General features: G+C 38.6%; 1 protein-coding gene across 12 annotated transcripts in view; it reads left to right on the forward strand.

The window, feature by feature from the left end:
* PLCB4 (phospholipase C beta 4) overlaps positions 1–20,151 on the forward strand; it is a 415,724-nt gene that overhangs the window by 348,161 nt on the left and 47,412 nt on the right. For 9 of the 12 annotated variants that reach the window (XM_059896967.1, XM_059896965.1, XM_059896971.1 and 6 more), the window contains 8 exons: positions 740–775; positions 3,166–3,319; positions 3,943–4,027; positions 4,364–4,488; positions 6,364–6,415; positions 14,327–14,429; positions 16,469–16,633; positions 19,429–19,633. In XM_059896967.1, coding sequence (XP_059752950.1) covers positions 740–775; positions 3,166–3,319; positions 3,943–4,027; positions 4,364–4,488; positions 6,364–6,415; positions 14,327–14,429; positions 16,469–16,633; positions 19,429–19,633 — 925 coding nt within the window. The remainder of the gene's footprint in view (positions 1–739; positions 776–3,165; positions 3,320–3,942; positions 4,028–4,363; positions 4,489–6,363; positions 6,416–14,326; positions 14,430–16,468; positions 16,634–19,428; positions 19,634–20,151) is intronic. The other 3 variants (XM_059896970.1, XM_059896973.1, XM_059896975.1) reach the window with 1 other exon arrangement.

Raw genomic sequence — 20,151 nt, forward strand, 5'->3', positions numbered from 1 at the left:
TTGCTATAAAGGGGAACTGGTGGCAAAAGGGAACCCGAGGAGTCCAGGGAGTATTATTTTTAGGATGATTGAATCTGGAGTGATAAATGAATTCCTGGATGTGGGTGGGAGGATGGTGATGTGAGGGTGTGGTCTTTGATGGGAGCAGCAATACTTGATCATTAAGACAGAGGATGCAGTTGCGGGTAGGTGTATGCCTTAGGTGCTAAGAAAGTGGAAGCAAATTTGTCTGCCAAACAAAGCCAAGGGAATACTGCCATTACCCCTACCTTTTCCAATATAGAGAATTGCAGCTACTTTCAGACTAATAGATAACGTACTAAGACTCAGCGCTTACCTTTATGCTGCCTTTATCAACACAAGACATGAGTGTTGAATAGCTGAAGAGTGACCCTTTACATACCGGAGGAGGTGGCCACATGGATTATTTCCCAAGCCCCATCACTAAATCATGTACTAAATTACCATAAGGAAGCATCAAAATAGGCAAAGACTATCAACAAAGAAGGGAGATAAGCATTAAGATGAGCTTTTATGGTGTTAAAGAGAGCTATACCATGATATCTTTTCAGTTCTCACTTTATCTATGGCTTTATGTTACCAGTAATTTCCCATCTTAACAAATAAATAGAATAACAAGTGTACATGAATTTATTTAAATATCTATATATGTATGGCTAGTAAATTTGGAATTTTGCCCTTTAGAGAAGTAAATTATTTTTATCTTTCTCTAATTTAGGCTTCAGATGACCTTGAACATGAAAACAACAAAAAGGTAACAAAATAATTTCATTGTGCATTTTGTTTTAATTATAAGACACTGTACGTGGGCCTCTAATATTGAACATTTTGTACTAAGTGTTGTTACTCTATCTTCCCCCACCCACTGCCCCATGAAATATCAGACTGTTTATAGGTATTATAGGTATAATATTTACATGCTCAATGCATCTACATATGAGTCTTCAAAAGAAATAATCACAGTGATGAAATGATTATATCCTGATAAAATCACAAAACAGAGGGCAGGCAAATAAGATTATTTTCCTAAAAATAAGTGTTTAGTGCAATTAGGCATTTTCGTAGTTGGAATTTGAGATTTCATTCCTAGAATAAGAGTCAACATAATCATCAACACACTGAATTTTAAAATAAAAATGACCTATAGGTCAACAAATTCATTGTATAGTAAAATGGGAAGGGGATCTTAGTTCTGACTATATTGACATTCTGAAAAATTGTCAGTTTCACATTGTGCACATTCTAGGAGTTTTATCTAACATTATTCGATGTTGATTTTTTTTTTTTTTTTATAAGGTTTATTTATTTATTTATTTATTTATTTTTGGCTGTGTTGGGTCTTCGTTTCTGTGCGAGGGCTTTCTCTAGTTGTGTCAAGCGGGGGCCACTCTTCATCGCGGTGCGCAGGCCTCTCACTATCGCGGCCTCTCTTGTTGCGGAGCCCAGGCTCCAGACGCGCAGGCTCAGTAGTTGTGGCTCACGGGCCTAGTTGCTCCGTGGCATGTGGGATCTTCCCAGACCAGGGCTCGAACCCGTGTCCCCTGCATTGGCAGGCAGATTCTCAACCACTGCGCCACCAGGGAAGCCGCCTCGATGTTGATTTTATTGTAAGGAAAGTAAAGTTACATTTTTAGTTTCTTTTATCCTCTTCACAGTTCATGATATCAAAGTGGTCTTTTTTAGTAAATGTATGTGGTTTATTATAGTAGTGAGATGCAAAAATTTACCTTGTCATTTGATTCCCACACTTCAGAGCTTCAGAAAATACTATCTTGTTGTGTATGGGGTCTTATCTTATTTGGAGTAAAACCCTATCTTCTTACTGTCTAAATATTAAGTTTAGAATAATTCTGGTTAAGTCTGATCCCGGTCTTCTCCCAAGATATTTGTGAAATTTTCTCCTACTAGAATTTTGTAAGGTATTGGGGTCAACAAAGGACAGGTTGACCTGTGATCACTGATATTTATTAGCTAAGTACCTGTGACCAGGTTATTTTAATCTTTAAGGACTCAGGCTTCTCATGTGGTCAGTGGGTTAGACTCTAATCCTTGTAACACATGATGACTGACAGTAATGAGGTTGTCATGCAGGGACTCAGCCCAGTACCTAGCTTATGGTACGGTGTTAATTATTATCATTAAACACACAAGAAAGGAATTAGACATGCCTCTGACCTTATTTGGGGAGTCAGAACATATGAAAAATTTATTTTTAAAAAATCCCAAGTTACGTTCTTTGATTATTTATCTCAGACTTTTACTGGTGCAATCAGTTTGATGATCTAGAATGTTAAGTTATCAGATAAACAAATGGCCTGGCCATTTTTTTAACCAATGAATTGATTCATGTGAGTCAGCAGTTCATTCCTCAGTATCAATCTCAACTAAATGTTGATCGCTTTTGAAGGCGTTATTTTTGCTGTTGATTTTGTTGCTTTTGTTCTGATTTACTACAAAATGAACTACAATAAGTTGTTTCTCTTTGCCTCTATGCAAAACAATGCAGTTTTAATAGGTCCTGTATAGTGGGTTCTCACATTAGTTTAAGAATAAGCATTTTTTTTAATACCATAAACCATTTATGTATGTGGCTTGGTTTACAAAGCAGTGTTAAACAAAGTGTGGTTCCCCAGACCACCCATATCATTAGCACTTGGGAACTAGTTAGAAATGCCAATTATTGGGCCTCACCCCAGACTCACTTTATCAGAAACTCTGAGAGTAGGGCCCTGGAATCTGTGATTTAACAAGCCTAGATTTACACTAAAATTGAAGGACCACTGTTTTTGACGTTATGCCACAATTTGTGAAATTATGAATGATAATACCTACTATACATATTTCATAGCATTGCTCTGAACTTCAGTATAGTTTCCAGAATAAAGTCCTTTGAAAATCTAAAAAATGTCCCCCAAATGTAAGGTAAACTTCATATTTTACTATGATCTCCATTTGCATTATTTGGAGCTACAGTGGACAGTAACTTTTAAAGTTATCCTTTAGTTAACATAACTGAGGAAGAAAAAAGTCTTTATCTTTCCATCTGTGTGTGTGCAAATTATCACTAGTGGGGCAGTCTGAAGCATAAATCTGAGAGTCCTGCTGAAGTCACTGACGTGCATATTCCCTTTGTTGTGCTCGTAGGGCCTGGTTACTATAGAAGATGAGCAGGCATGGATGGCATCTTATAAATATGTAGGTGCTACCACTAATATCCATCCATATTTGTCCACAATGATCAACTATGCACAGCCCGTAAAGTTTCAAGGTTTCCATGTGGCTGAAGGTAACACCAAAGGTTAAATGCTATTGCCTTTTTTGTCTGCTATTCTTACATTATGCTGTGAGCTGTGATCTGACTTGCTGCCATTTTCTTTTCTGGGCACGTGGACTGTTCCATCTCACCTTACTTTCATTGAATAGACCACGTAGTGACATGTCCTTGGCATGTGGGGGCCTTGTGTTGTCATTCCCCACATCGTCCACAAGGTGGCTCTGACAGACTATGGATTTGGTAGCAGTCCAAGAGCTTAGCCTCTTGCATTAGATATACTTTTATAAGACTGCTTTCTGTAGAAAGCTGGTCTCCAAAAACGTATCAAGTATTTTCAGACTTTTCATAATTATTTCTGGACTGGAGAAGCTATCATCCTCATTGAAAATACATATTTCAGGGGTGGCTGTGAATGGCAATTGGTATACATGTAATTGGTTTAATGACTCCAAATTTAATTCATCACACTTTTCTTAAGCCAGCCATCTCCATCCACAGGATGTTAATGAAATTAGGAGCTACTGATATAGTAAGGAAACATCTGCCTCCAAGGCCTCATGATTCAGGTTGTAATTATATTTATCGCTTGTCTTTCTGTGAGGGTTTGATGGCAGGGTTTCTAAGTGCATCTTTGCTTTCTTTTACAGAACGCAATATTCATTATAACATGTCTTCTTTTAATGAGTCAGTTGGTCTAGGCTACTTGAAGACACATGCGATTGAATTTGTGAAGTATCCTTATGTATTAAGTGGAATAAGTGGTTGGTGAACTTTGGGTTTGGCAGGAATCTCTAAAATAGAAAAAATGGCTAATATATTATTGTGGTTGTAGAACTAATAAAATAATGTATGTGAAAGACCACAGCAGCTGGGAAAACCTGCCCAAATGTGGATTGTTTTTATAATCCACATGGTGAACTGTGATTTTTCTCTTAAGCATCCTTTATACATGTGAAATTTGTTCTCTGTTGTCACATGTGTGTCATTGTTGATCTAGATCTTCATTGTTTTAGCTCTTTGTCACTGCCGGAATACTCTTTTTGCCATTTTCCTTAATATGTTACACAGTTATAACAAACGGCAAATGAGTCGCATTTACCCCAAGGGAGGCCGAGTCGATTCCAGTAATTACATGCCTCAGATTTTCTGGAACGCTGGCTGCCAGATGGTTTCGCTGAACTATCAAACCCCAGGTAGGATCTGATGTCCAGTGACCTCGAATTCCACGAGAACGCTTTGACAGGACAGTGCCAACAGTTGCCATCAGTTGGCTGTGGGCATTTTTTCATGGAAGCAGACATATGGCAACACAATGTGTTGTTGGATTTATAGAATGGTGAGAAATTAAAAATGCAAACTAGAGCAATAAAACAATGGTAGAAGATAATAGATTTTGATTTCAATTGAATATCCTTTTGGAAATGCCATGACTAATCTGCTAAACATTGTCCCTTTTTCCAAAATATGTCTAATTTTTCTTCTTTTTGGATCAAACTTACCTTCTTGTCCAGAGACAGAATGAAATGAGAAGTATTTGAGCATCTTTGTAACTATGACTCATCTCTCCTTGGGAAAGTACCCTTCCCACTGTTAATATTCAGCAGGAGATCAGCAAAATAGTGGCATCTCACCATAAAAGTGCAGAATATTATAGAGTAGATTCTGCTAAAATGGTGTTTAAGGAGTTCTATACCCTTAGAGGTACTAATGTATAACTTGTTCCTCCAAAGTGTATTCTGAGGCAAGTTTCCAGTGTATAATCCTTTTTTTTTTTTTTTCCCCTGCAAGAAGACCAGTCAATTTTTGTGAATGCATAAACAAAATTTGTAAAGTTTTCAAAGTTTGCTTAAGGGCCTGGGATTACAATTAAAAATAGAAAAATAATAGGCTCTAGTTACTCACCTAAAGCAGGTGAGAAATATGCCACAAAACCTATTCACTTTCTGTGGTTAATGCCACAGCATGATCCTTAATATTGTTTTAAAAAAACAAAAAAACACCTTTCTTGTGCCGTTCTTTGCTCTATGACGGTACCTCCCATGTTTCCCAATTTGGGAGGCATTTTCTTTTTCAAGTCCATCTGCCATATTTTGTGAATCTCAATCCACCTTGCTCCCTACGATCTGTACTGATCGAAAGGTCCTATGACTTGCATCCCTTTGGCATGAATGTGACCTGATTGTGTTTCCCACCCCTTGATGACGCTACCTCAGTGATCAGGAGCTGGATTCAGATTTCTGCTCAGCATCCTTATCAGTTCTCACTCTGCTAAACTATGACCAGGTACCAGCACAACCCTGGAGTGTTTCTAACAGAGGCAAAGTAAGATTAAAAGGCACTGCTGATTTTACTTACTTAAAAAGGGGTCAAGTTTTATTCTTTGTTGTCAGTGACTCCATTATACGGATTAAAGGATCCAAAGGCAGCTTATGATCTAGGTCAGTTTATGTTGTATTCTATAATGTTAGGTTTAATCACAGCACTTTGAGAAGAAAAAAAAATCCATCAGCTACCCATTTCTTTTGCGGATGAAAAGAAAGAAGATTGTGTTTGCCTGCAAGAGAAAAACCATAAGCCATGCCCTGCCTCTAGACCCCACTAGAAGAATTCTCCTGAAGTCACCTTAAGTCAATTTTTACGTGATACTTACCTAGTTTATTTTTTATTTTAATCGAGTTTTATATTCACATGACCCTACTGGGTATGTCCAGCGTACCCCTTCCTCTGGGGTGGTAAGGCACATCTCCTCTAACCATTTATCAGCTTGGACAACTGTACTCTCAACACTAATTCAACAATCATATGACGCATATAATGAATCCAAATTTTAAAGCATTGCCAACATGATCTCTATGAACACAGATTTTTTTGTTTAGTTTAAACACAAGGTCATTTCAACATGGAAGAGAGAGTTGTATGCCTTAAACAGACCCAGAAATACCTTGTGGTGTTAAAAAAAGACCTTTCAGCCAGGGATCAGTATCTGATTTCCGTTGTTTGAAATCACCCCATCAAGATCTTCTTTGTCCGAGAAGACGAGATGCTAAATTATTTTTGTCTCTTAACAGATTTAGCGATGCAATTGAACCAGGGAAAATTTGAGTATAATGGATCGTGCGGGTAAGTAATATGATTTAAACTGTGGTCACTGTGTTCCATACTACAGCTGTAATGAAACCGTGTCATTTTTAATTAGGAGCTGCTGAATTTAAGCTGGGTTTGAGGGATGGGATAGAAACAAATGAAATCCCCAGGTAAATTACGTCTGCAACATACATTCTTCACGGGACCCCTGTTTTACTAAGCAGATTAAAAAAAAAATTAACGACTAGTTAAGCAGTTTATTATACACACTCTAGAGTTTAGTGCTCTCACTTTAAATTCAGTAGCAGAGGTTTTTATAGCTAGGACAGATAATGAATCTGCTCATTTGGACATCAGCTGTAGACAAAGACATTAAATATGTGTATTTTACATATGACCTAGAGAGGAATGAAGTTGATTTAATATATAATGAAGTCCTAGGTGTCAAGTGGAATTTATTTCAGCTAGGAAGAAGGCTTTGTCCTCTCTTTATGGACATGTTTTGCATGTCTTGTAAATAGCAGTTACCAAAAAATAACACTATAAATGTTGTTCCAGTTACTTAAATAGAGCTCCCTAAAATCTGCAAACCAAGTAGTGAAATAGGAAATGTTCATTTCACTGAAACACTGAAAGGTTAAATGAAAATATGAAGTTAACATTCTATACACATGAAAAAAAACTGTGTGGCCATTTTTTTTCTCCACGCAAATGTCCCCAAGCAGCACTGCAGGTAAATAATCACAAACCACTGCCCAGAGACCTCTAGACTAATCCAATAGAGTACCGTCTCATCCCAACATGCTACTGTCAGGATGTTCGTGGCTTCCCTGGTTGGATATTTAGTTTCCAGCACTAAAAACAGTCAAGATAAAATTTTCAGCAAGTACAGTTTCAAAATGCCCACTCCCACCTCTTCCTGCCCACCAGTTCACCTACACCCGCGGGTGACAACACTGTTACCCAAATCAGGATATTGCAGCTTACAGGATATTTGCCTCTACTGTGTATTTTGAAAGAAATAAAAACTGTACACCTTAAACTAATACAATTTTATATTTCAATTATATCTCAATAAAACAGGGGGAAAAAGAAAATTATGGGTCAGAAGAAAACAGCTAAATACACATTTCAGAGGTTTTTTTTTTTTTTTTTTTTTTTTTTTTTTTTATAAGCTACTTTGTTATTTAGTGCAAAGTGTTCAGAACCAGGAGATCGTGTAGGTAAATTGATGGGTGGACCCCCAGTGGAGACTTAGGCAATGAGACCCCAGGGACAGCTGTGATACAGGGGGTAAAAGCCCTCGGCTCCAGCCTGACCCGGGTTTGAGCCCTGGGTGCGCCACATGCTGTTGTTGCCCTGGGCAGGTGTGTCAGACCCTAAACCTCAATTTCCTGCTGATAAAATGAAGCCGGTAATGTCTGCCACCCTGGGTTTGCTGTGACAGCTCAGTGGGTTTGAACTGAGTCTATTTGAAGTACTTCATGAACTGCAGATTTCTGTGAAAAAGTGAGGTTGCAAAAACACTTAAGCCCATGTGGCCGATCACAGGCAGGAATCACACAAGATTAACTGAGCGGTCTGCTCACACCAGGCCTGTAAGGAGCCCAAGAGACAGCCCTCATGGTTCACACGTGGCTGTGCTCACTCCCTGAAACTTCCTGTGGCTCACAGATGCCAAAGGAGCTTTTCCTTTCACCTCAGCTGTTTGATGGCTTGTCCTGCCCTGACACGGGGAGGGGAGTTGTTTCCACGTAAAAGGGGTCCCAGTATTACTGAGCCAAACTTGGGTCTGCTCGCCCACACGCAGTAAAGTCAGTCTACTGACACCACGTTGTGGTGAAGGAAAGTGCAGCGTTTATTGTAAGGCTCTATACAAGGAGAACGGGTGGCTAGTGCTCTAAAACCCCTGAACTCCCTGAAGGGTTTCAGCAAAGCATTTTCAAAGGCCAGATGATGGGCGGGGGGGAGGGTGTCACAGGGCACACACAATTGGGCTTGTGCACAGTTCTCTGATTGGTTGATGGTGAGGTAACAGGGCAGTGTCACAGGGGTTCACATTATCAATCCTTAGGCTCCAGTAGGTCTGGGGGCCACGTGCAAGTAATTAATTTCTTCCATTTGGTGGTGGTTTTAGCATCTGAAAAACTCAGGAAATATGCATCAGATACTATTATCTAGGTACTTCAGAGAGGAGATAAGGCAGAGGATGTAGCGGAGAAGTCTGTCCCAAGAAGGCCCCATAGGGTCCTGCTCTGTTACACCAACAGGAGTTCTACGCCTTCACTATGTTTCTTTTCAGGAGTTTCTGATTTGCCATAGTTCACATGCTCAGTGTCTCACCTTCCACACCACTGTGTATTTTAAAATATGTTCATGAGCAAGGATGGTGCTACATTAGCCTGAATTCTGTGCTCATGTGTTTGAGGTGATGTGACCAAAAGCCGAAGTCCCATCAGGGGGACTAAAAAATATAATTGTTCCTTGGGGCAGCCTGACTACAAGAGACGTTAACAGTATTGTTCAGTCTCGTGTCCCCCTGCCCCTTCCCTTTTCCCCACACCCAGCCTGGAGGAAGAGGTTGTCACCAACAGGGCAGAGAGAGGCAATCTTTCTCAAGAGTGTGCTGTGCCCCTGAGGAGTCATAGCTGGTGGAGATGGGCCAACCACTGAGCAAGGGCATCTGAGGCACCCGATGGCTTTCACTGCACTACCCTTGTCATTCTCCTGCCCACCTGTAAGGACTTTTAAAAAATCCTTGTGGATTGAGTTACTTGTAGTGAGCTGGATGGACCTAGAGTCTGTCATACAGAGTGAAGTAAGTCATAAAGAGAAAAATAAATACCATATGCTAACACATATATATGGAATCTAAAAAAGAAAAAATGGTTCTGAAGAACCTAGGGGCAGGACAGGAATAGAGACGCAGATGTAGAGAATGGACTTGAGGACACGAGGAGGGGGAAGGGTAAGCTGGGACAAAGTGAGAGAGTGGCATGGACATATATACACTACCAAATGTAAAATAGATAGCCAGTGGGAAGCAGCCACATAGCACAGGGAGATCAGCTCGGTGCTTTGTGACCACCTAGAGGGGCGGGATAGGGAGGGTGGGAGGAAGATGCAAGAGGGAAGAGTTATGGGGATATATGTTTATGTATAGTTGATTCACTTTGTTAAACAGCAGAAACTAACATACCATTGTAAAGCAATTATACTCCAATAAAGATGTTAAAAAAATTAAAATAAATAAAAAATTTAAAAATCCTTGTGGGCTGTGTCTGAGGGCTGTGTTTCTGTACAGAGACATTCTGTGCCTTTTAGGCCTGCAGTGGCACAAACCCCACCCCCATAAAGCCAGGGCTCCAGCTTCTGCTTCCCCATCTATGCCCAGGGTCCCTGGACCTACACAGCCTCTAGGTCTGTGAGTGACAGTCTCTGCCACCTTAGGCCCAAAATAGACACTTGTTCAAGACAAGCTGGCTAAGTGTCACCCCCAAGCCAGGGATCCTGTCAGACTTCTGTAGCCAAATCCAGCCTCTGTACCCTGACACCGAATTAAATCTCGAGTTGGAGTTTTGGGTGAAGTAGAAAAGAGTAGCTTTATTGCTTTGCCAGGCAAAGGGGGCCACACTGGGCTAATGCCCTCAAAATTGTGTGTCCTAACCCAGAGGGGGTAGTGAGGAGTTTTATAGAAATGGTTCAAAGAGGGTGTGATCAGCTCGTGGATATTCTTCTGATTGATTGGTGGTAATTGGGAGTCAGCATCATCAACCTCTTGGTTCCAACCGGTCTGGGATCTGGTACTTGCGGACAGCATACAGTTAACTTCTCCCACCTGGTGGGGGTTCAGTAACTGCAAAACAGCTCAAAGATATTGTTTTGTGTATCCCTTGAGGGAGGATCAGGACCTTGCCCCAAGGCTGCACTATTGTTTCTTGACTGTTCTTCCTTTGTCTCCGCATTTCCTCCCTTCCCTGATTAGCAACTGTTTGAACCTGCTCATTGGAACTCAGGAAAGGTGGTGGAGGCTGAATGAAGCCTATTTCCTACAAACAAAAAATGGGGGGCACAGAAAGGCTTTTGTGCCCAGGAGCCCCACAGGGTCCTGCTCGGTATCACTTCTACACAGTCTCTTTTATTTTTTAAGTATATAAATGAACACATTACACTAGCAAGCTGCCAACTTTGGAGAATCGGACTTGGATTTCTTGCCGTTTTCTCCTGACATTTTTTTATTTTGGATCACGCTCTCACAGATTAGTTTTTTTCTAAGCAGGTCTGAGAGCAGCAGGGAATGTGGAAGAATGTTTTTGGTACTGAAACATCATCAATATGACATTTCTCTGTTTTTGGTGAGAAGGGGCTCCTGACCCTTCAGAAATGACTGAGGGGCACCACAGGGAGTCCTGAATCTCTACAGCCACTGCCCTAGGAGATTCTGGACTGGACGTATGACTACAGTCCTTTATGGACCCTGAGTCACACCTTTCGCAGAAGGCAGATTCCCTCATTTCACACAACTGGAATCCAAATGCTGCCTCCATGTGAAAGCCAGAGCCATGATCCATGACCTCGCCTCACAGCTGGTGTCTGATGCTTGGCCAGGCAAAGCTAGTAGGCTTCCCTTGGAGAAGTGTGTGTAGAATTGTATTCACTCATCTACTTCCCATCCTAAGTCTTGAGTTTTTGCTGTATCATCATATTTTCCAGTGGTTAACACTTGCCACAAAAAAGGTCCAAATCTAAAGCTCTATAATCATAGAAAACAATATCTTCTATGCAGAGACCTTGTATTGATATATTAATATTATGGGTTGCATTCTATTGGAGACAGGTAAATGTTCAAAGTCATCTTTAATATTTGAGCTATTCTATAAACTCTCTATATCCTTGATTTAAAAGTCAGTGTTGTCCTCGGGTTTTTTATTGATTATTATATCCAAGTGGAATGTGGGCTTGTTTTTTAACACTTTTTTGTTCAGACTTTGAAGATAGCAAAGAATGGCAACTTTGTCAAAACCAAAAAAACATGACTTTAAACTTTCCTTTAAGGAAAAATAGTATGCCTTGGGATTCCTTTTTGGTTGTATTTTAAAAGATAGTAATAAATTTGACATCATCTAGAGTTGAAACTAGTAAAAGTTATACTCCTAAGGAATACAAAAGATTTGAGCCCAAATTGTGATTCTTTTACATCTAAAAGCAAACCTAGAGTTTTGGGGAAAGTGTTCTTATTTTCCTTTATATACTGATCACATTAGTGTGGAATTTTCTTATCTATGGTTATAGTCATTCCTAACAAAAAATATTTCTTTTAGAGAGATGAAGTTCTTTAACACAAGTTTCAGGAAAGTTATGGAATCTAGCCAAGGTGTGATTCTGTGACCATACCCAGTGGGGATAAGGGGCAGACAGTGCTGGAGATCAATTTTAAAACATTTTAGTCATACAAAAAAGAAAACTCATACCCTTTAGCTATCACCTTCCAACATCCCCTGCCCCCATCCCAGCATTAAGCAACCACTAATCTACACAGTCACTATATTTTTGCCTGTTCTGCACATTTCATGTAAATGGATTCATATAATATGTGACCTTTTATGACTGTCTTGTTTCACTTAGCATAATGGTTTCAAGGTTCACCTATGTTGTAGTGTGTATCAGTACTTTATTTCTTTTTATTTCTGAATAATTTTCCATTATATGGATATACCTCATATTGTATATCCATTCATCTTTTGATGGACATTTGGATTGTTTCTATCTTTTGGTTATTACAGATAATGCCACTATGAACATTCATGTACAAGTTTCTGTATGGACAGATGTTTTCACTTTTCTTGGGTATATACCTAAGTGTAGAATCGCTGGGTCATATGGTAGCTCTATGTTTAACTGTTTGAGAAACTACAGACTGTTTTCCAAAGTGGCTGCAACATTTTACATTCCCACCAGCAATGTCGTATGAAGGCTCCAATTTTTCCATCTCCTCGTCCGTAGTTACTATTATCTGACTTTTTTTGTTGTTGTAGCCAACCTAGTGTGTGTGCAGTGGTATCTTATTGTGGTACTGGTTTGCGTTTCTCTGATGACTCATGATATTAAGCATCTTTGCAAGTGCTTGCCGGCCATTTGTGTATCTTATTTGGAGAACTGTCTATTCAAATAATTTGCCCATTTTTTAACTGGGTTATTTGTTCTTCATATATTTTAGATACAAGCCTCTTATTAGGTAAATGATTTGCAAATATTTTCCTCATTCTATGACTAGTCTTTTCACTTTCTTGAGAGTGTTCTTTGAAGTGTAAAAGTCTTTATGATGAAGTGAAGTTTATGTATTGATATTTTTGCTTGTTGCTTGTGCTTTTGGTGTTATGTCTAAGAATCCATCGTCAAATTCCAAGTCACAAAGATTTATCCCTAAGTCTTCTTCTAAGAGTTTTATAGTTATAGCTTTTACTTTTAGGTCTTTGATCCATTTTGAGTTAATTTTTGTTTATGATGTAAAAGAAGGGACTAATTTTATACTTTTGCATGTGGCTATCCAGTTGTCCTAGCATCATTTGTTTAAAGACTGTTCTTTCCCTCACTGATTAGTCTTGGCAATCTTGTCAAAAATCAGTTGAGCATAGATATGAATTTATTTTTGGACTCCCAATTCTATCTCATTGATTTATATATCTTTTTGCCAGCACCAAGATGCTTAGGTTATTGTTGATTTGTAGAAAGTTTTGAAGTTGAGAAGTATGAGACCTCCTACTTTGTTCTTCTTTATCAAGAATGTTTGGGGAATTCTTGGTCCTTGAGTTTCCAATTGAATTTTAGGATCAACTTGTCAATTTCTATAAAGAAGCCAGCTGGGATTTTGATAGGGATTGTATTGAATCTGTATATCAGTTTGGGGACTAGCGCCATCTTAACAATATTAAGCCTTCTGATCCATGAACACAAGATATCTTTCCATTTATTTAGTTCTTTTAAAATTTTCTTCAACAATGTTTTGTGGTTTTCCAAGTATATGTACTTATTTTGTTAAATGTATTCCTAAGTATTTTATTCTTTTAGGTTCTGTTATAAATGGAATTGTTTACTTAATTTCATTTTTGGATTGTTCATTGCTTGGTGCATAGAAATAAAATTGATTTTTATATATTGATTTTGTACCCTGTAAGCTTGCTGAACTCGTTTATTAGTTCAAATAGCTTTTTAGTGGATTCTTTAGGATTTTCTATATATAAGATCATATCATCTGAGAATAGAAATAGTATTAAATACTTCTTTCCAATCTGGATGCCTTTTTATTTCATTTTCTTACCTAATTAGCCTGGCTAGAATTGGAGAAATAATAACATCTTTATCTTCACCTACCTCTAACTGAAACTTTACATTTCCTTCGATTATGAAAATAGACAACAATCTACAGTAATGTTAGTGGTACCTCTGACCCTGACACCAATATAAATCACAGATATCTCATTAATTTTGTTAGAGATCTCTCAAAATATTTTTATGATTATCAGCACTTTGAAACTATGTAGTTATCAAACTTGCCATTATATCCCATAATTTAATACATTAATTCAAACAATAAATAATATCACATATTTCCTATATTTTGATAACTATAGCTCATTTAGTTGGTTTTTCATTATTATTTTGTGCATGTAAGAACATAAACAAGTTCCAGAGAAGATGGTAGTGTCAGGAAGTCATAGATGTCCCAGAGCCTGGAATCTAGAGAACATTTGCTCTTCCTTGCTCCTCATTAGGATTATCCAGAGGGCAGGGATATTCTCTTCAGTCCTTGAGATCCTCTACCTAACAGCCTAGCTCCTAAGTTAGAAATGGGGATAAATAAGTATTCAGTATCTTGAATAGTGGTTTTCTTAGTCTTTATAAAAGTAACTAACAAAATAAACTCCTTCTGCACTTTTGTCCCATCAGGTACCTTCTCAAACCAGATTTCATGAGACGGCCTGATCGAACATTTGATCCCTTCTCTGAAACGCCTGTTGATGGGGTTATTGCAGCCACTTGCTCAGTGCAGGTAAGGTGCTTGCTTTTCACAGAATAGTATAAATGTATATGCAGGTGGTCTTGGAAAAGTCTTAAGAAATTACAACTAAAATATTTAATGTTGGGACTTCCCTGGTGGTCCAGTGGTTAAGACTCCATGCTCCCAATGCCTGGAACTAGATCCCACATGCCGCAACTAAGAACCCGCATGCCCACTAAGACCCGGTGCAGCCAAATTAAAACAAAAAAAAAATTAATGTCAAGTTGCAAGATCCGTGTGTGGCTCTCCACTTTGATTTTAAATTCTTACTTTTTTTATTGAGAAACATGTTTTTCTACTAGTGACATTATTAGCTGCTTTTAATGAAAAACACCAGATCAAAAAGTATCTAGGAGAGGCTGTGGAGCAACGGGAACTCTTGGCCATTGATGGTGGGAATGCAAAATGATAAAACCACTTTGGAAAACAGTTTGGCAGTTTCTTACAAAACTCAACATACTCTTACCATATGATCCAGCAAGTTGTATTCCTTGTTATTTATCCAAATGAATTGAAAACTTATGTCCACACAAAAACTTAACAGGGATGTTTTTAGCAGCTTTATTCATACTTGACAAAATTTTGAAAGTAACCGAGGTGCCATTTAGTAGATGAATGGATAAATAATCAGTGGCACATCCAGACAGTGGAATATTATTTAGCTCTAAAAAGAAATGAGCTACTGAGTCATGAAAAAACATGGATGAAATTTAAATGTACCTTACTAAGTGAAAGAAGCCAGTCTGAAAAAGTGACACACTGTATGATTGCAACTATATGACATTCCAGAAAAAGGAAAAACTATGGAGATGGTAAAAAAGATCAGGAGTTGGGGGGAGGGATTAGCAGGCAGAGCACAAGGGATTTTAGGGCAGTGAAACTATTCTGTAAGATACTACAATGGTAGATACGTGTCATTATACATTTTTCCAAATCCATAGAATGTACAACACCAAGAGTAAACCCTAAATGTAAACTATGGACTTTGGGTGATAACGAAGTGTCAATGTAGGTTCACTGATTGTAACGAGTATACTACTGTGGTGCGAGATACACATAGTGGGGGAAGTGGTGGGTGTGGGGACAGGGTTATATGAGAACTCTGTACTTTCTTCTCAACTTTGCTGTGAAGCAAAAACAGCTATAAAAAATAAAGCTTATTAATGAAAAGATATCTACTATATGATTTCACTTATACTAAATTCTAGAAAATGCAAACTAATGTATAGTAACAGAAAGTAAATCAGTTGTTTCCTCTAGACAGAGATGGAAGAAGGGATGGATTACAAAAGGGCACAAAGGAACTTTGGGAGTTGTTGGAAATATTTATTGTCTTAATTGTGGTGATAGTTTTACAGATGGGCTCATGTGTAAAAACTGATCTCATTGTACACTTTAAACATGTACAGTTTATTTTATGTCAGTTATACCTCGAAAAACTGTTTCACAATTATTAGCTATTAGATAACGTGAAAAAACCTAATAAATGGCTGTAGTCATTTGGAAAATAAATGACAAATAGTCTCTCCATAGCTTTAAAATAGATAAAATTTAATACTGGTCTTTACAAAAAATAACACTGTCTTATATGAGGATTGTCAACATCAGTTTAGCATTGCTTTTCTTTCTGTGTGTCTCAAGACTTTTGAAAGAATTCAGTAAAAGTGTGGCGTGACAGAATTTCAGAGCTATGAAGTGACCTTAGGGCATATTTGAATCCATTGCTTCACTTCATAGGTGTGGGCACTTAGGTGAAGATGCTGTGGACAGTATTTTTTTGTAATAGATGATTCATGTATAGTTCTCTCTTTCTTTTTCTAGGCAGTTCTCAGAGGCAAAACTGATAGAATAGAATAGTTTTTTGCATATAGTGCTTGCTCAACCATGTTTTAGCTTAATAAGGAATGAATACATTATTTCCATAGATAATTAAAATTTCTAAAGATGAACAGAGAATCTCTTCCTTCCAGATTATTCTTTGCTACTGATGATTACACTGACTTTACTTCTCTCTCATCCTATTTCTATAGGTCATATCAGGTCAGTTCTTATCAGATAAAAAAATTGGCACATACGTAGAAGTGGATATGTATGGGTTGCCCACCGACACTATCCGGAAGGAATTCCGAACACGCATGGTGATGAACAATGGACTCAATCCAGTTTACAATGAAGAATCATTTGTATTTCGGAAGGTAGGGTATTTTCAATGTGTCAGACTCACTCTGCTAAGTTGGGAACCACATTTTAGTGTAGAGGTACTACATGATATAGGGACAGTTATTCAACGCTAGATGTCTTCTTCTAATGCATGAGTTCTGCAGCCATCATATGATTGTTGTTTCAGTTTGTCCCTGTCCTCCTCTTGGCTCTCCTTCCTCCTTGGAGGAGCCCACTTCCCACATGGCAGTGCCCAAGCTCCAGGTTAGCAGGCTACTCAGAGGGAGCCCCACAGGTGGGCAGCATCACATGTGGGAGAGCTCTTCTCTGCCCTGGTGGCAGCTGGTGACTTGCACTGTTCCTTTAGCCAAGAGGATGGGTAGGATGTTGCACCTAGACTGAGGCCAATAAATGTCCTTAAATGGGTCAGTTGGTATTGTCCTGTGCCTCCAGAAAGTGTGGTCCCCATTGCTACCCACAGGTCCTGTGTGTCATGTGCTGTTTTTGTCTTTTTGGTTTTTATCTCCTTATTATACCTTGATCCTAAGACCAATCAGTCATTCTCTGTAATGATGCAGTTTTTAATCTTGTAACCATTTTCTTTTAATTTGTTTTATTTATTTTTTTTTGGCTGCGTTGGGTCTTCTTTTCTACGTACAGGCTTTCTCTATTTGCGGCGACTGGGGGGTACTCTTTGTTACGGTGCGCAGGCTTCTCATTGCGATGGCTTCTCTTGTTGCGGAGCACGGGCTCTAGGCACGCGGGCTTCAGTAGTTGTGGCTCACAGGCTCTAGAGCGCAGGCTCGGTAGTTGTGGTGCACGGGCTTAGTTGCTCCGTGGCATGTGAGATCTTCCTGGACCAGGGCTTGAACCCGTGTCCCCTGCATTGGCAAGTGGATTCTTAACCAGTGAACCATCGGGGAGGCCCTTAATCTTGTAACCATTTTTTTCCAGTTGTTTCTCTTTCATCAATGGAAGATGTGTTGAAAAATCCATGCATTGGCAGTGTTATCTCAAAAATGCCTGTGTTTCTTTCTCACTTGTTCTGTCATCCAACCAAAATGCTTTCTTGCTTCTTCTTCAGGCACAGGTTCTCCAAGTGTTGCATGACATACGTATGTCATGCAACACAGATAATCAGCTTTTTATCTTAACAAAAATAGGGATTATCAACTTCAGAGTTGGCTAACCTGTTTACAGAAAGCATATTACAGAAGATCAATATAGTTCAATAAATCAAGCCATTTTGACATGTAGGCACTCCCTGTTATGTGAATACCATTATCCATGAAACACCCTCCCCTCATTTTCACCTTCTCTTCTACAATCAGAGTGTAGTGTGAATTGCATACACAGCTGTGATGCGTCTTCTTTTTCTTCCCATGTTTTTCAATTTGTTATAGCTGGATCTGTTGTCAGTATGGTCAGTGTTTTGGAGCATAATGAATAATCCCTACACACATTTCTAGAAATTCAGAAAGTTGGCTTCAGGCATTGTTTTAGATGTATAGGGAAATATCAAACTTGGTTTTTCATGCAGTATTACTGGCCCCAGAAACAAGATGCCAATTTTGGCTCCTTCCCTGTTCTTCAGAAGTTACAATACATTGCCTTTCATTGATACCAAGTGCTTTAACTTTATTTTCCTTCTTGCTGGTATTGCTTTTGTTCATTGCGCTAATCTCACAAGGTAAGCCCCCATTCACCACGTGAGGAACAACATAGTGACTGAAGTTGGATGCATTTCATCTTGGTTTCTCCTGTTCATCTTCATGAAGTTGGAATTAAATTATAACCTCTAGGCATAAATAAGCAGCCAGTTCATTGTCTAGCTTTAGACATAGTGCTCAAATCAGATGAGCTATCTTAGCAGCTCATAGCCAATAAATAGGCATTCTTGATTAAAAAACATCGGATTTTTTTTTTTTTTTTGTCATGTTGCTCTTTAATATCTGAATAGGGCTTCTGCTATTTGAACTCAGATGTTATGGCCATGTATTCGGTTTGGGGATGGCAAGAGTAGATGTCTTGGGTATATGTTAATGTTGTTTTTGTTTTGTTGTTTTTTTGTTTTGTTTTGTTTTTGTTTGTTTGTTTTGTTTTGTTTGTTGTGCTGCACAGCTTGCAGGATCTTAGTTCCCTGACCAGGGATCGAACCTGGGCCCTTGGCAGTGAGAACACAGAGTGCAAACCACTGGACTGCCAGGGAATTCCCTATGTTAATGCTTCTAGCTGCCCCATCTTACTCTATTTAATATCCCAAAATGTGTTAAAAACTGAGGTGTGCAAGGAAAAGGGGAAATCTAAATTTATATCTAGATTGTCTTTTATACATGAGGTGTTTCTTCAAAGATATTTTCCATATTCTTAAAAACAGAGCTTGATGTCAGAAGCAGCCCAGGTAGTAGAGAGATCACAGGATTAGAAATCAGGAACCCCAGTATCCAGGCCCAGCTGTCACTGACCAACTCTGACATAAAGGAAAGTCAGTTTATGTCTCAGGGTCTCCTTTTGCTCATCCATTACATGGGTGGGACGGGGAAAGATGCCAAGGGTTGGAGTAGTCATCTTTCACATCCATTCATTCCATCTAAAATTTTCAGGAAATGATTTCCAGGAAATGAATTCCAACCTGTTCCAATTGCCTTTCTCAATGGTTTGGGCATTGTAGCTTATACAGTATGCTTTAAGAATGCAAATTGACCATTGGCTTATTTTCACCATAAAGGAGCCTTTCAGAACAGTATGAATATACTCCAGATTCCTAGAGTTGTAATTCTTGGGAGCTGTGTTCCAAAAAGCAACGAAAAGTACCATTTCTTGTTTGCAGGTGATCCTCCCTGACCTGGCAGTCTTGAGAATTGCAGTGTATGATGACAACAACAAGCTGATTGGCCAGAGGATTCTGCCACTGGATGGCCTCCAGGCAGGCTATCGACACATTTCTCTTCGAAATGAGGGAAATAAACCTTTATCACTGCCAACAATTTTCTGCAATATTGTTCTTAAAACATATGTGCCTGATGGATTTGGAGGTAAGTTAAACTTTTAGAATTTTTTTTTTGTGTGTGTGTGTGTATATATATATATATATATATATATATATTTCCCCCTAAATTGCACGATTATAAGCTATTTCAACAATTGTTTAAAAAAGTCTTTTGCTGACAATGCTGCCAACTCCTATAGTATTGAAGAAATCAGGAATAATTAGTAACCTCAGGTTTCCTAGTAAGAAATGAAAGGGCAAGTCTAGATTATCTTTAAGGTTCTTTCTTATTTTAAAATACTGTGATTTTATGTTGTTTTTCAATTTTCACAAATACATTTGTGAAAAATATATTTACACCATCACTCAAAGTGGGGAAAGACATGAATGATGTAAAACCTTAGATATCTTGTCAATTGGTTTCACTAAAAAGATTTAAATTGAACTCAACTATCAACATGCCTGGATTTTTTTTTTCCGAATCACAGGAGAGTTCATCTTCGCACAAAATCCAGTCATCAGTCCATAAAAGACCACCTTTGGTTATACTAAGGAAATCAATGG

Source organism: Balaenoptera ricei, chromosome 15, assembly GCF_028023285.1.
Source record: "Balaenoptera ricei isolate mBalRic1 chromosome 15, mBalRic1.hap2, whole genome shotgun sequence".
NCBI classification, from domain to species: Eukaryota; Metazoa; Chordata; class Mammalia; order Artiodactyla; family Balaenopteridae; genus Balaenoptera; species Balaenoptera ricei.